This window comes from Pochonia chlamydosporia, chromosome 1 (assembly GCF_001653235.2).
Source record: "Pochonia chlamydosporia 170 chromosome 1, whole genome shotgun sequence".
Classification (NCBI taxonomy): domain Eukaryota; kingdom Fungi; phylum Ascomycota; class Sordariomycetes; order Hypocreales; family Clavicipitaceae; genus Pochonia; species Pochonia chlamydosporia.
This window is the reverse complement of record NC_035790.1, coordinates 3,927,350-3,946,513: the sequence shown is the minus strand read 5'-3', so window position 1 is coordinate 3,946,513 and position 19,164 is coordinate 3,927,350. Positions and strand designations below refer to the sequence as shown.

General features: G+C 50.3%; 9 protein-coding genes across 9 annotated transcripts; 5 read left to right on the top strand and 4 right to left on the bottom strand.

Annotated features, from left to right (window-relative positions):
- Positions 1-1,630: 1,630 nt before the first annotated feature.
- On the bottom strand, positions 1,631-1,909 carry VFPPC_18765 (hypothetical protein; the record flags this gene model as incomplete). The annotated part of the gene is made up of 1 exon (XM_022430330.1): positions 1,631-1,909. One exon carries the CDS (start codon positions 1,907-1,909, stop codon positions 1,631-1,633), a length of 279 nt encoding a protein of 92 aa, XP_022285926.1.
- Positions 1,910-3,427: 1,518 nt separating this feature from the next.
- VFPPC_01008 (hypothetical protein) lies at positions 3,428-4,174 on the top strand (the record flags this gene model as incomplete). The annotated part of the gene is made up of 1 exon (XM_018280916.1): positions 3,428-4,174. One exon carries the CDS (start codon positions 3,428-3,430, stop codon positions 4,172-4,174), a length of 747 nt encoding a protein of 248 aa, XP_018149334.1.
- A 673-nt stretch (positions 4,175-4,847) lies between these two features.
- On the bottom strand, positions 4,848-6,275 carry VFPPC_18766 (protein disulfide-isomerase; the record flags this gene model as incomplete). Its single annotated transcript, XM_022430331.1, has 6 exons — positions 4,848-5,207; positions 5,262-5,622; positions 5,678-5,863; positions 5,915-5,922; positions 5,992-6,098; positions 6,158-6,275. 6 exons carry the CDS (start codon positions 6,273-6,275, stop codon positions 4,848-4,850), a joined length of 1,140 nt encoding a protein of 379 aa, XP_022285925.1.
- Positions 6,276-6,563: 288 nt separating this feature from the next.
- Positions 6,564-7,408, top strand: VFPPC_01007 (2OG-Fe(II) oxygenase superfamily protein; the record flags this gene model as incomplete). The annotated part of the gene is made up of 2 exons (XM_018280915.1): positions 6,564-6,766; positions 6,826-7,408. The coding sequence occupies 2 exons, from the start codon at positions 6,564-6,566 to the stop codon at positions 7,406-7,408; spliced, it is 786 nt and encodes a 261-aa protein (XP_018149332.1).
- Positions 7,409-8,345: 937 nt separating this feature from the next.
- On the top strand, positions 8,346-9,864 carry VFPPC_01006 (anaphase promoting complex subunit 10; the record flags this gene model as incomplete). Its single annotated transcript, XM_018280914.1, has 3 exons — positions 8,346-8,679; positions 8,905-9,283; positions 9,342-9,864. The coding sequence occupies 3 exons, from the start codon at positions 8,346-8,348 to the stop codon at positions 9,862-9,864; spliced, it is 1,236 nt and encodes a 411-aa protein (XP_018149331.1).
- Positions 9,865-10,483: 619 nt separating this feature from the next.
- Positions 10,484-10,696, bottom strand: VFPPC_18767 (hypothetical protein; the record flags this gene model as incomplete). The annotated part of the gene is made up of 1 exon (XM_022430332.1): positions 10,484-10,696. The coding sequence occupies one exon, from the start codon at positions 10,694-10,696 to the stop codon at positions 10,484-10,486; it is 213 nt and encodes a 70-aa protein (XP_022285924.1).
- A 2,318-nt stretch (positions 10,697-13,014) lies between these two features.
- VFPPC_12962 (SPFH domain / band 7 family domain-containing protein) lies at positions 13,015-14,200 on the top strand (the record flags this gene model as incomplete). The annotated part of the gene is made up of 3 exons (XM_018290739.1): positions 13,015-13,183; positions 13,261-13,844; positions 13,913-14,200. 3 exons carry the CDS (start codon positions 13,015-13,017, stop codon positions 14,198-14,200), a joined length of 1,041 nt encoding a protein of 346 aa, XP_018149330.1.
- A 1,076-nt stretch (positions 14,201-15,276) lies between these two features.
- VFPPC_12961 (nucleolar protein NOP58) lies at positions 15,277-17,227 on the bottom strand (the record flags this gene model as incomplete). The annotated part of the gene is made up of 3 exons (XM_018290738.1): positions 15,277-16,972; positions 17,035-17,124; positions 17,193-17,227. 3 exons carry the CDS (start codon positions 17,225-17,227, stop codon positions 15,277-15,279), a joined length of 1,821 nt encoding a protein of 606 aa, XP_018149329.1.
- A 471-nt stretch (positions 17,228-17,698) lies between these two features.
- Positions 17,699-18,960, top strand: VFPPC_12960 (vacuolar ATP synthase subunit d; the record flags this gene model as incomplete). Its single annotated transcript, XM_018290737.1, has 4 exons — positions 17,699-17,730; positions 17,785-17,873; positions 17,931-18,817; positions 18,877-18,960. 4 exons carry the CDS (start codon positions 17,699-17,701, stop codon positions 18,958-18,960), a joined length of 1,092 nt encoding a protein of 363 aa, XP_018149328.1.
- Positions 18,961-19,164: the final 204 nt, after the last annotated feature.

Here is a 19,164-nt window from a genome sequence, read left to right as displayed (position 1 = left end):
AGAACGAACGAAAGAAAGAGTCTCGGCGATGCGAGTTCAGGTGAAAGAAGCAACAAAACGCAAAAAAAGATAGGGGACTAAAAAGCTTGAAGGGAAAGAACCCAAGGAGATTAAGAAAACACGCTTGAGATTCTCAGCGTGCTATCTGTTTCCCAGGACCGAACGGCTGGTCCAGGAACTGACCAGCACGTGGGTTGATGACCTGCTCAGAGTGGCGGAAAAGCGAATGTAGAGAAACGGGTATAATCAACCCTTGAATTCCTCAACTTGGGGACCACCACGCAAGCAGGTACGCAACAAAGGAAGGGGGGTCAATACTCTTGAAACAAGAGCATGAGTAACAAGAGAGAAGAGAAGAGAAGGGGAAAGTGGTTGGGTAAGAACAGGCGGAGCGAGGCAAAAGAAAAGCAAACTGCCACAGGGAAGAAGGGGAACAGACAGGATAGGATAATAGACTTCGACTTACTCTGTCCACGCAACATTGTGGAACCGCTAGGATGTGATGCGACAGTTACTTGGACAAGCTGAACACAGTTCTCTGGGCTCGGTTGGCCGGTGGCAGGCATGGTCAGTGAGTTTTCAAACAAGACCAGACCACCACACTAGGCAATCGTAATCGGTGCTCTCAGCTACGGAGTACGAAGTACTCACTGACAGGACAGCCCGTGGATTCCGCCCACCTTGCCTTGCTGGAGGTTTGAGGCCTTGACCAGGCATGGCATGGGTTGGCAATGCCGCAACAATAGGCCCAAGCTGGTCGTGTCCCGTTGGAGAAAAGGCTTAGGTGCTCCTTGGCTCCCAAACTCCATGTCCACTTCAACCAGAATGTCCTCGGACCCGCTCTGCGGAACTATTTTTTCACCTCTTGCGGCCCACTAGTGCCAAATCGAGGAGGGATCAAAGGAAGCCAGGGATGCGTGGTGCGTGCGTGGTGCGAAGATGTGCACCTGGCGGATGTTCTGGCGTTTGTCTCGACATTGGCGCATATTGGGACTGGGAAACTGGGAAGGCCTCAGTCTCTCCATGGCCGTGGCGGACTCTAGTCGACGTGGCCAACGAACCAGACACGACTTACGACTTTTGGCCGTGCAGCACACAATCTTGCTGGCGCGGGTATGTGGCGGCCGTGGTTGGTGATGGTGAGTTCACTGGCGTGTTCTAGCATTGTCGTAGTGCCAAATTTGGGGTGCCGCTCTGGACCCTTGAAGTCTGTTGAGTCTGGTCAACTGGTCTGGTGGGAAATGGCCGTGCTGGTGCCGTCTGGCGTGGCAAAAAATCGCCGGTGGCTGCATGTACTTTGTTCGGTTTTGGTGTGGCTCTGCGCAATGTGAAAAACTCTACCAAAAGTACATCTGTAGCTTCTATTAACTCTGAAGTGACCTCTGCCTCTGCCTTTGCCTCTGCCGTTCAGCCGATAATTAAGGTTCAATGTTCCTGCCTCCTTTGTTTGTTCTTTCTTGGGGCGGAAAAAAATGCCGAAACATTGAGGCAGGAGCGAGGCACAGCCTGATTAAGCCGTTAAGTCTGGTCTGAGTGAACTGACCTCCGATGCTGATACCAGTCTGGTTTGTACTTTGGCTTGAGAACGGAACAAGCGTCAATCTTCTCAAGTTGGGTGGCCTCGTAAACACTACCACACAGCCAGGCCAGCCTTGATTAAACACTGCCACCACAGAGATTCTGGAGACACTGTCGTCATCACATTGAATGAAACGCAGATAACAGCCCACGACAGTCCGGCCATCCGGTTCTGTTCAATGCCCTTTTGGTTGCAGATTATGGAGTACGGGGCACAAAGTACGTTAAAGTCATGTTCATTCTCGAGATCGCCTTGAGCATTCCCCTTCCTTACTTTACGACATCTGACTGACGTCTTGCCAACACGAAAAGAGGCCATCACATCGGCCATGTCATTTTAATAGCTCAGAATTTAATAGCTCAGAACAGAGAATGTACGAGTCGACTTTTACGCTGGCAACGCCATTGGTCCGCTGACCAGAAACCCCTATCCCCGTCACCCATTCTATTGTTGCACTACATTCACATGCATCTAGGCCCTGCAGTTTTCAATTCTCGAACATCTAAATTGTTTCACTAGCGTCATTAATTAAAAAAAATCTTCTTATTCCAATCGCAACCGACAGGGGTCCTTATTGGAGCTCTCAATCAACACCGTCGGTATTTAACATTCTTCGTCCTTTCAATCACCCCAGCCAACCAAGGGCCACATTCGAAAGGACGCCTTTAAAACGAGAAGCAACCATATTACCAAACACGAGGTCTGGCGCAGGCGGACGCAGCAACCCAGCCAAGTAGTGCCACGAGCTGAAAGACAACCAACCATGACCCTGCCAGGTTGCTTTAGGAATGACAAGCTCCAATCAGCACCTGAAACACTTCAGTGCGTTCAGAACAATGATCCCAAATTCACCAAGCTACATTCTACTATTTGGTGTAAACCTCCACCATAGAATCTGCATAAAATACAGAGTACTGCGTGAACAGCAACGGCCGATATGAAGGACTTCAGCGGCTCCACAACGAGTCCATGCAGCTTGGTTTTGCCCCGGGTTCAGAACCACGTTTGTTCATGACTACGCGATGTTGCTGCCAAGGGTCAGCCTAGTTGAACCGAGCGGCGAACTCAACGGGCACCTAACTGCAGGCTCAAGAGTAAACACGTATTACTGAAAGAACATACATTCTTTACCCTTCGGGCTATGTGATTCTATACCAGATGCTAGGAACGGTCCTCTCTTACCCAAGACTAACTGGTTGACCTTGAGGCACACAATCACAAGTACAGCCAAAATGATTCGGCGTAACCCTCCATGACTGACCCGTTTGTTCCAGATCTTCAACGGGGTAAGATCAGCTAGCAAAAACTTCCGCTCTTCGCCAGGGAATGCTGGAAAGATCCTTGTGGGGAGCCCCTTTGGATCGTCTGGATCGTCATTTTATGTGGTTCCAATTGTCAATTGGCTCCATTCACGACTTGGCTTCGCGACTGAGGAAGTTCTTCCCAACACCTCTGGCATAAGTGCTGAGGACTACATGAGTTCCTTGGCATTATGCTGTTGTATATGGCATTACAGACACTTTGCGAGATCGTCTGCTCTTTGCTCATGTAACAGCTATCGCATTGTAATCAATCTATCTGAGATACCTCTAGTCATGATGTTTCCTCTATTGTTGATCATGCTAGTCCTTTACGGTTATGCACAGGTAGCACCAGAGTATTTTCCGCTGGCAGGGCAGTTGTAAATAGAGTAGGTCAAATTCGATAAATACCAAGTCGTTGCATACTAGTTATTCTAAGGACTTGATAGCTGTTCAAAGCAGCTCATCAGACCTCTACACGATTAGTTTCAACTGTTTACAACCACAAGCACCTTTCTCCAGCTTACAAGTTTGACGCATACAAGCCATGAGATTGATAACTCTTTCCCCTCTACTACCGGCCGCTGTCGCCGTGCAAATGGTCCATCTGGGCTGGGAAGCAGCAAATGTCCCAGCTAGCGGACTGCAAGATGTTACGTTTCCCATGGCGATGCCAAAGGCGCCCCACGAATCAGCGTACTACTTCGAGCAAGCTATTTCCTTTAAAAACATTCCCAAGAAGTATCCGTTTTCCGTCATATACACCGGTCTGCAGCCTAGACCAGACAAAAACGGGAAAAGCATCGTACATGCCACTTTCTCGAGCTTTTTCCCCGACACGACCACCACAGATAAAGCCTGCCATCTCGGCGCGGACGGGGGACCCGGCGTTTCTTGCGCAATTGACGTTGAATCAAGCTATAACGACACATATCATCTGCAGATCAAGGTCAATGGGCAAACGTATTCCGGCACACTTATCAACTCCAACACTAATCAGACTTGGGGTATGGGGTCCTTCGACTTGCCGGCCGGTGTGAGCGGAATGAAGGGAGGGAAGTGGGTAGGCTTCGTGGAGTACTACAACACTGGACTTCAGGACTGCACAAAGTATCCCTTTACGGCTGCTACTTTTGGCACGCCGTTTACATCAATGGTTGGTGTGAATATGAAGTTGACTGCCCCGTACAAGGATAAGGTCTGTGGGAACGATATGCCGTGGAGTGTTAATCAACTCGATGCGGGGACGTACGAGATCACGGTTGGGGAACTAAACGGCAAGCAGGGCAGCTAAACTGGCATGCTGTACTGAGTGAGGGTCTGTTGTCTTGTACTGTGATATTGGACTTTTGTCAACGGGGTGAAGCTGGGAAGTTGACAGAGTGGCTGCTGCTGGCACCAGCTTCAATGACATATAGACTATTTCCGACCTGCTACGTCAGATACTGTGTTTTATAAGAATACATGATCTTATTTCATCCCTTCGGGCAGTCATTCAATTCAATTAATTCCCTGTATTGATGATTGGCATCCAGCCAAAATCGTTCCGTTGCCCGAGGCCATGTGTTTGGCATGGTCTAACTGTGTCCTCGATCCAACCAGTTGACGTCTATATCTTATGGGCCGCAGTGCGCAGGACAATTAAGACATCTGACTTGGTAAGTTGTGAGCTCGTGATTGCCCCAATCTTGACAATCAGCCAAAGTAAAAGCTTCTTTCCCATCAACCAAACTCTCCTCGAACAAATTGCCAAACTGGCACGGCTAAATTTGTCTACACGCGTGGACTGGCTCTCCCCCTTGAGATCCAGCTTGCAAGCCAGAAGATAGCATTGAACCTCAGCTAGGTCAACAAAGCCACGCCTGACGCCCAACCGCTTATCGAAACGACACACGCAGATCCATTTTCCATCGCGCAACATCAAACCCAATCAAGTCGCCCCGTCGACCCACGAGTTCAGCACAGTCTCAAAGCTCATCACGCCTCGGGCCAGTGGCGTCCGCCCCTGGAGATTGATTGTGCCCCGTCCACGGCTGAACAGACCCCTGGGAAATTGCCGTAATAAATGCACCAACTTCCTCGGCTGCCATTCCCTTTCCACCGGATTCAGGGTACGGAAAGAACTGCCCGTTGTGTGTGTTTTCCACCACGAGACCTCTCGCCGATTGCAGGCCCATGGCACGCGACATGTCTGCATATTCGGCGCTGTCGACCGTCACAAATTTCAAGTATTCTTGATACGTCTTTGCAAGCGGCTTCATGGTGTTCACGTACGAGGCCCGGTCGGACTCGTCGGCAGTGAAATAGTATACTAACGATTTTCCTGGCTTTAACAAGTTGTCAGTGAGCATTCTTGAACCAGCGTATCAACTCAAGCTTACCTGTCTGTACTTGAGTTCTGTCTTCCGGGTTAATTGCGGAATCAACAGTTCGGTACATATCTCGAGGAACCGTGGAATCGCTCCAATTCGCTCCAGCTTCGTCTCCGAGTGCTGCAGTCCGTCAATGTTGTTGTAGCACGCCACCTTGCTTGCTTCATGTTTCGCAACGTCTGTCAGATAGCCGAATGTGTAACGATCTCGATACATGTCCGCAGTTGCGGAGAACCGACGTAGGAGTTCTGTGTCGCTTTCGTGCAGGTGTGCGATGAAGACGAAGTCGTCCTTGGTGGAAAACACTCCCGTTTCAGCATTGCTCAGTTTGATGGTTGTATGTTGTTGGCGCTTGAAGAAGGACGTGATGCTGGTTATGTTAGACATTGCGCAGTAGATGTGCTTTTTTGTCAGATATGACTTACTGCGTTGCTTTACGCGGCCCACGGTATCTAACCATTTGTTGATCGCCGTGATACAGACGAATTGCAGGGAAAGAGGCGACATCTAGTTCAGCGCAGAGGTCTCGAGACGTTATACAATCGATCGACTTGGCGGTGACTTTGTCTTGAATGGCCGCCCATTCTGCCAGTAAAGTCTTGCTCGGTTCGCTAATGATGTTAGTCCATCGTGTATCAAGTGAAGGCATTTGGTCGCCTTACTGGTCCGGCTATCAATACATGTAATCGTCAGCTAGTTGGCAGTCAATGGCAGGATATATTCCTCTACAGCGAAGTACACAACCATGGCAGTATATGACTTCATACCGCGCGATATGCGGCACCGCCATTCTGAAATAATCCGCCCGCAAAATGAGTGCATGTATGGACTCACTCACCACCACAACTACAGCCAAGTCAGCGCAAGCTCGTCACTCATTCCCGTAGCTTAAATTCAACACTTACAAGCAACCAGAGTATCCTCCCTCTTTACCAACACACTTCTTAGTTCCTCCGCACTGCTATGGTTCCAGGCCAGTGTCTGACGAGCCAACAGCACGATTGCAGGGAGGTAGCACTTCATCGTGGTATTTCAACGCTTGCTCGCCTGATGTAAGAAAATCCTTTCAGTCTAGAAAGGATACATGGCAAGTTCTATTTTTCTACGAAGTTCTTGTTGAGTTAAGAGCTCCTTGAATCTGTGACGTACCAATGCAGGGGAAGGTCGATGAAGCCGGAGGCGCAATGGCCCTCGTTTCACATGCCCCTGGTTCGATGCTGTCATAAATGTCTGTACACCACCAGCTTCAACTCAATCCAAGTAGCCTTTGGAATTGAAAAATAATCATCTGCAATCACAAAAAGAGCCGCCATGTATTGCAGATTTGTTTCGCACAGCGCGGCGATATTCGCACTCCTGCTCTCAACCTATGCACAGGACCAGGTTCCTCTCTCTGGCGAATATAAATGCGAGGATCCGCCATATCAGGTTCACATTGTCAGTAAATCGCCACTAGTGATGTATCTCGAGAACTTTATGACGTCTGATGAACGAAGACACCTTTTGGAATTAGCGTACGTCCTACCCAAGTCTTCATGCCATGGCATCCATCACAATGCTCACTGTTTCTCAGCGACGGCAACTTCAAGCACTCGGCCGTAGCACAAAACTCATCTTCAACGATACACGCCGTTCGCACATCCCAATCCACATCACTACAACGTTCCCCCATAGTCCAATGCCTAGAACAGCGTGCCTTGAACCTCCATGGCCTTGACATCCACACCGCCAACATGGAGCCCATCCAGCTTGTAAAGTATGCCCCCACGGAACGATACCACTTTCACACAGATTGGTTCACGGACGAGCAGCACGCGCTGGCTTCCATGGGAGGAAACAGGGCATCATCCATCTTCGGATACGTCAAGGTGGATGGTGTTCTTGGCGGCGGCACGAATTTCCCGTTTCTGGAGCCAAAGTCCGGTGAGTGGTGTAGGTTTGTAGACTGCGATGAGGAGTACGAGGCGGGTGTTACGTTTCGGCCCGTGGAGGGGAATGCGGTGTTTTGGGAGAATATGGTTGATTTGGGGAAGGGATGGAGGGTTGGGGATGAGAGGGTTTTGCATGCGGGTTTGCCGGTGGTGAGGGGGGAGAAGGTTGGGATGAATATTTGGGTGAGGGAGGGGAGGGTTCCTGATGAGGTGAGGGGGGTGTGAGGTTGGGGTGTTTGCGGTGGTGTTGGTTTTGTTAGGCGTCTGCTTTGGTGATTTTGAGATGGATGATAGGGTTGGGTTGGGATTTGGTCTATGTTGCTATTCTTGTTACATGCAGTTGATGACAAGGAGTATGGAGTTTGAGTGATATTGGCTTACGCTTACGAGTAGGTGAGCATTTGAGTAGAAGTTACCGTGTACGCTGATCTGCATTTTTATGTTTTAATTGAAAGGTTTTAAAACTTTGTCTTTATAGATTATTCGTGGTGGTTCCAGGTTGGCTTGGTGTTGTTACAGTTGATGTTGGGTAACTTTCTCATATTGGTTCGTTTCAGAGATTCGTCAAAGTAACAACGGCCAGTTAAGTCTTTACTCTGAAATCATAACAGCATACCGTTTGGTGCATGATTAGGATTTTCCAGTCTTGTTATGAGAAACACGAATCTGGACAACTTATGATAGCCATGTAAGTCACGAGTCAAACCTCCAAACTCCTCAACACCCACCCACCGCGCAACTAACCAACTTATACTAAAACTCCTACTCCAAATAAAACAACTCTCCACTAATCATCAACGAGCAGCAGCAACATGAACAGCAGAACAACAAAAAAACAAATGTATACCAAAGAAACCAAATCGCCAGCCCACCCTATACACGTGACCACGCGTCAAAACTCCACAGACACTCAACCCCAACTTGACACATCCCAGGCTAAACATTGAAGTCGATAGTACAAGCCAAGTACCTCCTAGCCCAAGAACAGCATACTTGAGTACAAGTCCCCATCTCACCAAGTACCGCACCACTCCTCCCGCTATGCCAGCTACCTAGGTATCTGGTAGCCTCACCTAAACCCCCCTCCAATCCCGCGTGGCTTTCCCCCAATGTACCAGACTATACTTTTCAAGTCAAGAAACGTATAAGTCACCACACCACCATGGACATTGCGCGTGGATCGCGCCGAGCCCGCCATGTAGCTGCCAATGCTGCTGCCGCAGACGCAGACGTAGACAATGACCGTGATCATGACCATGAACGGCAGGAGCAACGACGACGGGAATCCGCTGGTCGTGCCATAACCACGCCCGGGACAACGGTGATTGATTCTGCGCAGACGCCTGAATTGCGGTACGATTTGAATTCTGCGCTGAGAGGTGAGGCGCCGCGTGTTGTGAGGAGGCAGCACGTTGCTGGTACGGGTTATTCGAGGACACCGGAGGAGGGATCGCGGGAGGCGGGTGCTGCACCGCATCCGTTTCGTTTGCATAGGAGTGAGTTTATATTTTTTTTGGGTTTATTTGGTGGAAGGTTGAGGTAGCATTCACTTATGCCAGTGCCGAGTGGTATTGCTGGCGAATTTCGTTACGTTTTACTACGCTGCGATAGACGTCTGATGTTGTCATTTCTCTGTTGCAAATCTTGCAGTGTCTACATCTGCAAAACTCACTTTCATTGAGCAAACACTTCACACCTTACTCTCACTAACTGCCTCACAGCCGCTCACTACACAAGCACAAGACTCAGCATGCCATACGACTCAGAAGACTCCGGCTCCGAGCCAGACCTCAGCATTCTCGCCATGGCTAGAGGCCGTCACCCCATGGCAGACCAAACAAGAACCACTAACACCATGACCTACGACGACGACGGCCCGTCACAAGAACAGTACGAAGTCGAAGACACCAGCATCGGAGAACAGGTAGAGGAAGAAGCCGACGAAGAGGGAGACGAAGACCAAGAAATCGTCAACCTAGTCGACCCTGCAACCATTGGACTCAAGGAGATTTCCAACCTCGGCAGGTTCACCGTCAGCAGCCACAAGCCTGGAAACGGGGTAGAAGAGCTACGCAGCGATGACCTCAAACTGTACTGGCAGTATGTATCTCAATCTTCCCGAAAACTCTGAAATATCAACGCCTTACACGTTCAACAGGTCGGATGGCCCGCAGCCGCACAAACTAACAGTCTACTTCGTCAAGAGGGTCGGTATCCGCGACATCCGCTTCTTCGTCGACTACACCGAGGACGAGTCCTACACGCCCACCAAAATCGTCTTCAAGTCAGGCACAAGCGAGAACAACCTCATTGAGTTTGCGACCATGACCATGGACAGCCCCGTGGGGTGGCAGCAGGTTCCGATTGCGGGGGCGGGAGGCGAGCCAGACGGGAATACGTTGGTGTCGTATGTCTTGCAGATGCAGATACTGGAGAATCACCAGAATGGAAAGGACACGCACTTGAGGGGGATAAAGATATATGCGTTTGATGCGGATGCCGCACAGGCGGGGAGGGAGAGTGCTGCGGATGAGGGTACCGAGACGGGGACGCGGACGGGGCGGTTTGATACGGGGGATAGGTTGGGTGATATTGTGAGGGAGTTGGCGGCCGCGAGGTTGGAGGGTGGGGAGGCTGGGTTTTCGATTCCGGATTTTATGAGGGAACCTGAGATTCGATGATGGTTTTGGGTAGTTTGGGATGGTGTTTGTGTAGATGGTTGTACGATAGTGATTGATGACGGGAACGTTAACGGTTGTTTGTTTGCATTAGAGGCTGAGTATGGCAGCATGGCCGTGTATAAAATACCATATCTTTACCAAGAGGACATGTTGAGGGTTGACTACCTAGGTTGCTTGTAGGACTGTCTCTGTTTGCTGTGAATTGTCTTGCAGATATAGAGGCGGTGCAAGACACAACATGCAGATGTGATGGCACACTAGCCGCGTTCTGGAACCAGAAATTGCATCTACATGTAGTTTGCTTGACCGGGACCTACGTCGGTTAGCAGCTTTAAACGCACATCTGACGTTGGAGGACTGACCACCTTCTCATAAGTGGCCGGTGGTGAAGACCAATCACAGTAGAATCCTGCTGACTTGTAAGATGAGCAAATGCATAACATATGCACGCTTCACTTTAGATGGCAATCGACCTCGTGTATTGCAAGCTTCATGTTGCCATGACACAAGTCGATTGTGCAACACCACGGTGGCTATGTCCGGCCATGGCCGCTTGGTAAGGGCAACCAGCTTATTTGCCCTGATGACATGATGTCAATTCGTTGTAACCGTGTACAATTCAGCCTTTCGAGGCATTGAAGGTTGGAAGAATACTGATGCCTGCCGATCTATGCTTGCCTGATGAGGAAGTTGAAGTGATGGTTGGTGAGAGCACAGGTCTACACTGCCTTGTGGGTCGAGGTTGATCTAGCAAATGTAGGTATTGGGGTTCATTATGTTTGTACATTGCAATTATGTGACATCTACTGGCAGGGCTGAGTATTGGTTTCATGGCCTTCAAAGGATGACCAGGAAACTGTGCTGCCACTGGATCACCGACAGTACTGACTCTGCGGAGATTGCTCGGTCTGGAGTGGGAGATCAAAGATGTCTTGCAATCAATTATGTTAAATATTACTGACCTATCACTCCCTGCCGTGGGTAAAAGATTCTACAACATAATCCGCTACCCTGGGCTGGGAGCCTGATACTCTAGAGGTACTGCATCAGAGTATAACATCCGGAGCCGGGCAGAGGACAAAAACCCACAAACTTGTGATCATGGGATCGAATATTGAGGCTGGCATTGCATGTAGACGGGTCTTCAGATGCAAGGTAATCGTGGCAGAGCCAAATGGAGTAGGCTTCCAGAAGCCAAACCAACAAAAGACAATCATTCTGATGACGCTTCGGTCGTTGCCATAATGGACACAAGGCAGGCGTTGCCACCAAACCTTGTCTGCACATGACGCCAAAAGCTGGAGACGGTCAACCTAAATCCGCCCTACAACCGTGGATTCGAGTAAGCAGTTGGCGTTGTAATGTAGCAGAGTGGACAGAGCGGAAACGGATCGGAGGCAGTGCATCTAACAACCCTGAGAACTTCAGTCAGGATGTCAAGTGTTTCTCATAGCAAGACCTGGGGTTGATCTTTCAAGAAAGATATGTTCTTGAAGTGGAGGGACATGGAGGCTTGTCATTGGAACAATGTCTCAAGCGTGTAGCTACCCTTGCCAAAAGGTGTGGCGATGCAGTTGGAGCGTATTACCGAAGCTTTGGGTTTCTGACCAGACCCGTATTAATTCTTTGGATACCAGAGTTCGCTGCTGTTGTGACAAGACTGTCTGGTCTCTCATCATCAAGGGTGTCCACGGCTGTGCAGTTCCGATTGCTAGTGCGAATTGACAGACGGCGATCGGCTCCTTCAAACAGCCCGGCCAGAGAAGGCTCGGTGCGCTCACTGTGTTTTCGAATAGATGAACGGCTAAACGGCCCCGGTTCTGTGCGAATGGCCCAGAAGCTTTGAGGGGTTCACAGAAACTTTGCAATGTACTCCGTACATATGTAGGGTTGATGGTTTGGGAAACGCATGATGCGACACTTTGGCTGTTGCGAAACAGGAGTTCGGGGTTCATCGAGGGAGCTGTGCGGTGACACAAGGAAAAATTGCTGGTCAACGACAAGTGGCGCATCGATGTTTGTTTCAACATTTTGCTGTTGATAATCCAACGCTTTGGGGGCTCAATATTGCTTGCTTTCTTCGGTCAGCAAAGGAGATTTGGCAGCCTCATTTTGACTTCGGATTCATCGTATGTCGGCCAGTAACTCACTTGCGGGAAGCGACATGGAGGGCTTTGCGACTTGGTGACTTTGTGACGGTGCCAAGCAAAGGCTCCCAACCCTTGCCGCATATCGACCCACTATTTGTAAGAGCATGTCCAACAGAACCAATTGATTGTGCGCCGGCCTGTACCAGCTCTGCTTGGCTCTTGCATGTGTGGAATCAACTGAGCCAGAAGAGTAAACATGCACCGCCATGCTAGTATTGTTTGGTTCAAATGAACAGGCAGAACGTTGAGAGGTGAATACGCGGAGGAAGCCTAAAAATATTACACGTCATGAGGAGTCATGAGCAGCAACACAGATTCCGCTGCAGCGACAGACCAGAACTGGTTGACTTGCATTCCGTACTCTATACTTTCAAATGCATCATGACGGATGCCGTTGCCCATCGCACCTTCCACACAGCAGCTCATCGGCAAGCAGCAGTGACAAACAGAACAGAGCACCTGCCCACTCTCGCTTCCCCACCCTGCGCCTCATGCCGGCTATCCGCTCAGACCATCCACAAATCGCAGTCTGCTGGGGAGTTCTTGGGAGTTAACCCTTGCCTTCCTCGCCCCGGCCAGTTCAACTGCCAGTAGCGGCCATGGCTGTGCCTCCACCCGCCTAGCTACAAGCTCCACTGCCTCATCCTTCACACCACCCAAAACTGGCTGTTCAAGTTGCCGCACCAATTCTCAAGTTGCGCGCCCAGTCTTTTGGTCGACGTCAGAGACATTGCGAACCGCCGTCACTCATAAATATAGCCCGTCCATCGTCCCCTCCATCGTCGACATAAAAGCCAAGTGTCACCCCTTCACACGGCCATACACTGCAATAGACAATCGCATTGTGCAGGACATTTCCATTTGATAGTGGTTTATATCCGCGCTTTATCCCTTCGCATCTCTGCTCCGTGTTTCATTTAACACATCTGTTGACACCACAAAGTCTGCATTAGCAGCCGTCGCAACAACGACCTCCTTCACTTCGTCCACGGAACCCATCATGGCCCAGGTAAACGGAGGAGGATCTTCTGCTGGCAAGGCCGCTGCGCCTGCATATGACAGCCAGCCCAAGATGAATGTGGAGCCGCCAAGGCAAGAGGATCTCCAACAGAGCTATGCCACTCTTATTGGCAACGATCCAAACCCCAAGGGCTGGTATGGTGCCATGAGTATGTCCAAGCATTCCTCTCTTGACATTTATCGCCATTTGGCCACTCATTTTACATTTGCTAATATCTCCCTACAGTCAATACACTCGGTGCCTGCATTGGAACCTTGGGAGCTATCCCCGTTTGCTTCTGCTGCCCGAACCCTTACAAGAACGTCAACCAGGGTAATGTCGGTCTCATCACCAAATTTGGTCGCTTCTACAAGGCTGTCGACCCTGGCCTGGTCAAAGTGAACCCTCTCAGCGAAAGGCTCCTTCAGATCGATGTCAAGATTCAGACGTCCGAGGTTCCTGAGCAGATCTGCATGACCAAGGACAACGTCACGTTGCGCCTGACCTCTGTCATCTACTACCACATTGTAGCTCCCCATAAGGCTGCCTTTGGCATTTCCAATGTCCGCCAGGCACTGCTGGAGCGTACCCAGACCACACTTCGTCACGTCATCGGAGCCCGTGTTCTTCAGGATGTTATTGAGCGACGCGAGGAAATTGCTGACTCCATTCGCGAAATCATTGAGGACGTTGCCGCGGGTTGGGGTGTCCAGGTTGAAAGCATGCTCATCAAGGACATCATTTTCAGTCAAGATCTCCAGGAGTCTCTCTCAATGGCTGCTCAGAGCAAGCGTATCGGAGAAAGCAAGGTCATCGCAGCCAAGGCTGAGGTAAGCTTAGCAACCCAAGTCTCTTCTCACCATTATATCACCAGCAAGCTAACCCGCTCATTACTCAGGTCGAATCTGCCAAGTTGATGCGACAGGCTGCCGACATTCTCAGCTCTGCCCCTGCCATGCAGATCCGTTACCTCGAAGCGATGCAGGCCATGGCCAAGTCGGCCAATAGCAAGGTCATCTTCTTGCCTGGCTCAAGCCAGAATCTCCAAGCCTTCAATGCCATCAATGCTCAGGAAACTGGCGAGGGCAGCGGCTTTGGGCGAAACGACGGAAACCAAAATGATTTCGGAGGTCAGGACCCCGGTTTGCAAACCGCCATCAACGCCCGCGTCGTGGAGAACATCTAACGATGCCCGCGTTTATGGACGTGACATGACAAGAACGTGATATGCTAACTCGGAGTGATTCGGTCGATTAGCGTGGTCTACTTGATTTCGAGAGATGCCCTTTTGATGGGCTCCCATAAGTTTTCAACGATGCTCTTCCTTGTCTTCCGCATTCACTTCGAGTCAGCAATGTCGCCAGGTCCTCACACTCGAACGCATGATTCGACATACAAATACCCCCTTTCTACCGCACACGGCCTGCTATGATTTACCCAGGTCACGTCACCTCGTTCCCGTTCTGTTTTCTGTTTGATTTGAAACCTTTTAAATCCCGTTGTTGGGAGGAAGATACCGCAAAGTTTTATTTAGGGCTACCCTCGGCTTTGATCGAAGCAGGATTCACGAAGATGGATGATGATACCCCCCGTCGCTTAATACCCCCGTTGTGAGATGGGAAGGAGAGGAAACGTATGGATTGGTCTTGGATGGAGTCTTACTCAGGATCTTGCGACGGATACCCCTAATCGCTCGCTTTGGAAACTGGAGGAAGCGCGCTCTGTATACCTAGGTAATTTGTTGTAGAACATTAGCTGGCCATGAATACAGCGCAGTTGCAAATGATATGTCACTGAGCCATCACCGTGATGATAAACACCCATGATTCATTTAATGATGATGCCATTGAACTCTACTAAGCATATTCCCTTTGGCCCACCCATAAATTCCAGTCATAGAAAAATGTGACCAAAAGTTAGGGTTACATGAGAGAAATTTGATCACATTAGAAAGTAGAGCAAAATAAAAAGCAAAGACAAAAGAAGAAGATAGCCAGTCGCGCCAAATGCCATACAAAATCAACCATTTCCCAAGAACGCCGGCGCCCTAATCGGCACAAGAAGTCAAGAGGGCACAAGATTCGTATCTCCTGTTTTTTGACCCCCCGCCGCCTTTTAGAATCTCAGGTATCAATCCATATATCTACACATCGCAGACAATCGCAGGCCCTGTTCTGATCCCATTGTTGTTTTGTGGTCCGTTTTCCTCTTCTTTCCCCTGCGGCCGCATTTCAAAGTTGCGATTTTCTCTTGGGCCGTCTTCTACTCGGCGTCGGAGTGGCGCTTCTTCTTCTTCTGCTTCTTGTCCTTTTTGGAGGACTCGACCTCTTCGTCGTCGTTGTGCTTTCTCTTCTTCTTCTTTTCGGGGGTGGGCTCGGCGGCGGACTTTGAGGGTGTGGATTGGGCGGCGGCCTCGGCCTTGCGCAGCTTCTTGAGTTCCTTTTTGCTGAAGACCTTGGGGGTGCCGTCGGAGTTGAGCTGGACGTCGCCACGTTCGTACTTTCGCTTGAACTTCTTGACTGACAGGCCGGCGGCTTCGGCGAGGCGCTCGTACTCTTCACTTGACAGCTTGGGGACCTTGGCGGCGGGAGTTGTGGCATCGTCGTCGTCACTGTCGTCGGCGGCGGCGTCCTTCATCTCGTCGTCTGAGTCCTCCTCGACGACTTCAATCTTTGGCTTCTTCTTGTCCTTGGACTTCTTCTCCTTCTTGGAAGAGGAGTCGCCGTTGACTTGCTCCTCAGTGACACCGTCGGCGTCGGTGTTGTATCGTCGGGTCTCCTTGAGAATGAATGCACCAGCACCAACAATCTCACCTGATGGGGCAACATTGGCGCCCTTGGGCAGGGGTGGCTTGCCCTCGAGCTTTCGGAGGTGGTTTTCCAACTTGATGCGGTTGCTGAGACCGAGGATGGCTCGCTCATCCTCATCCTGCTCCTCATCATCACCACCAAGAGCGTCAACACGCAGACCGAGGGCCGCCTTGGCAGACAGCATACGGGCAATCTTACCCTTGTTGCGGCCGGTGGCCTGACCAATAAGGGAAGAGTGGTAGATCAAACCATACTTGGGGGTATCGTGCTTGGTCTTGAGGGCTCGGAAGAGTGCCTTCTCAGCACCCAAGATCTGGATGGTGGAACCGGGGGACTTCGCCAGGCTGATGAGGGAACCGGCGTGAGCGATGAGCCTGGCTCCGACAAGGTAACCGACCAGGGCAGTCAGGTTGGGGGCGATGGCCCGCATACGGGTCTCAAGGTAGGAAGAGAGCTGGGCGCGGTACTCAGAGTAGCGAATAACCTGATCGGCCAGAAGCTTGATGTTGTCCAAATCTTCCTCAGTGATTTCTGTACCCATGCTGATTTCGGCGGCGGCCTTGATGGCGACCTCGACCTCCTCGGGGAGGATCTCAGACAAGTCGCTGTCGGCAATGTTGGTTCGCATACCAACGGTCAGAATGACACGAGCGTAGGCAAGGTTGTCGTTGAGAATTTTGGCCATTTCAGGGAAGTGCCAGCCGTACCATTCCTTGGTTCGCATAGCGTAGACGTTCAGTTCCTTGTCCATATCATCAATCAACTTGACAGCCTGGATAATCATAGAGTCGACCTTTTCGGCGGAGAACTTGAGCTTGTGGCGGGACATCGAGTGAGAGAGACCGAGCGACATGCGATCGACGATTTCCTGCTCCAATCCAGGGATGAGCGATGAGAGATGCTCACGAATGCCTCGGAAGACATCCATGGTTTCAGATCCAGACACGGCGGAGATGTTGAACTGGGGCAAGTTGGAAATGGAGGTACCCAACTTCATGTCGGCAACGGCGAGTGAGGCCTTCTTCTCGCCCTTGAGATCTTCCAACAGAGATGTGAGGAGTTCGGGGACTTTGCCCTCCTTGAGAGACGCGGCTTCTTCGAGGGCCATGGCGGCGCTGTCGAACTTGACAAACTTTTTCAATTTGAGCCTGAAACCCGGTGTGTTAGATTGTCGTGGCAAAGATTTTGGACAGATGAATTTTGCTCTTACATTTCGACCAACTTCTCGGGCCGTCCAAGTTCGGCAGCCAGGTCCTCATTCTTGAACATTTTCTTGTCGGCAGCCTTGAACAGGCCATAGCTACATTGTGTTAACCATTGAAATTGAAGAATCAAGGGTTCTGCGAAGCGTCATTGGGAAAAACTCACCCTGCCGGCGTCTCGGCAAGAACGAAGAGAGACATTTTGAATAAGTGAGATTGCCTCTAACGATCTTGCTCGGTTCGATTGGGATCCTGCTTTCTTGCGAGGCGCAATTGCGGTCGGATGTGCGCACGCAGGATTAAAGTGTGATGGAAATTTTCAGACAAGAAAAGCTTCAGTCTCCACTCAAAATTTTTGGCTTTGGTGCTGCACGCACAAGTGGCACTAGAGGAGACTTGGCGGAAGCCGGCGCATCTATAATTCCGGCACCACCGCAACCACCGCAACTCACGTGGAGTTTCCTTTGTGGTGGCAGGCGGCCAGAGACAAAGCTGAAGTGGGCAGTACGTAACTGGTGGCTAGCTCCGAGCAGCATATCCAAGCCAGGCAGAAGAACTACCACACAACCAGCGACATCACGACCTTCGCGCCACTTGTGCGTTTCCTATTCAACAACTACCGTCTCGCTTTGCGTCAAAGTCAATCACTAGACTCAGGAGACGTCGGGCACGATGGAGGGTCTGTTCTTTAACGTCAACAATGGGTAGGTTCCGATATCTGCTGCACCTAATGTGACGACCCGGCTAATGCATCCCAGCTATGTCGAGGGCATCGTCCGAGGCTACCGCAATGGCCTGCTCACAGGCTCAGCTTACAACAATTTGACCCAGTGTGAAACTATCGATGGTATGAATTACGCTACATCTTCATCCACAGCCGCTCGCGGGGCTAACTAGAAGGTAGATCTTAAGCTTCAACTGGGTCCTGCGTACGGCGACTTCCTTGCCTCCCTGCCACCTAACCCGTCAACATCCAGCCTTGCCGCCAAGACGACAGACAAGCTTGTCTCCGAATTTCGATATGTTCGAGCGAATGCTGTTGGATCACTAGCGAAGTTCATGGACTACGTCACCTACGGCTACATGATTGACAACGTCGCCCTTCTTATCACTGGTACTCTTCATGAGCGAGATACCCGCGAGCTGCTAGAGAGATGCCATCCTTTGGGATGGTTCGAGACAATGCCCGTCCTTTGCGTTGCCACAAATATTGAAGAACTTTATAACAGCGTTTTAATCGAGACACCCCTTGCAGCATATTTCAAGGGCAGCTTGAGCCACCAAGACCTGGACGAGCTCAACATTGAGATTGTACGAAACACGCTGTACAAGAACTACCTCGAAGACTTCCATAACTTTGTCAACACACATCCTGACATGGCTGGGACGCCAACAGCAGACGTCATGTCGGAGATTCTCGAGTTTGAGGCCGATCGCAGAGCCATCAACATCACGCTCAACTCGTTTGGTACCGAGTTGTCCAAGGCAGACCGCAAGAAGCTCTATCCCAACTTTGGCAAGCTGTACCCCGAAGGCACTCTAATGCTCTCTCGTGCAGACGACGCCGAGGGTGTCCGCTTGGCTGTCGACGGTGTTCATGACTATAAGACTTTCTTTGAGGCTGCTTCCCTAGGTGGCTCATCTGGACCAGGTAACATGGGCGGTGGTGCCTCCGACGGGAAGACCTTGGAGGACATGTTCTATCAGAAAGAGATGGAGATTTCAAAGAGCGCTTTCACCAGGCAATTCACGTATGCCATTGTTTATGCATGGGTAAAGCTACGAGAACAGGTCAGTTAACCCCAGTCACTTTGCAAACGGTGAGCCTTCAAGTGCTAACCAGTTGACAGGAAATCCGAAACATCACATGGATTGCCGAATGCATAGCTCAAAACCAAAAGGATCGCATTGGCAACTTTATTAGCGTGTTTTGATAAATCCTTTTTCGGTATCTCTGTTTTATTTGATGTTTATTAGCATGGCTTGTAGTATATCGACTCCGCTAGCTCACAATTGCACGGGTAGAATAGCTCCTTCTCTCTTGTTTCAAATGGCGCAAACTGGGGGCGGCTGAAAGAAATCGAATGTGGACAAGCAAATTATCCACTTCAGGTGGCTCTTTTAATATTGTACATACA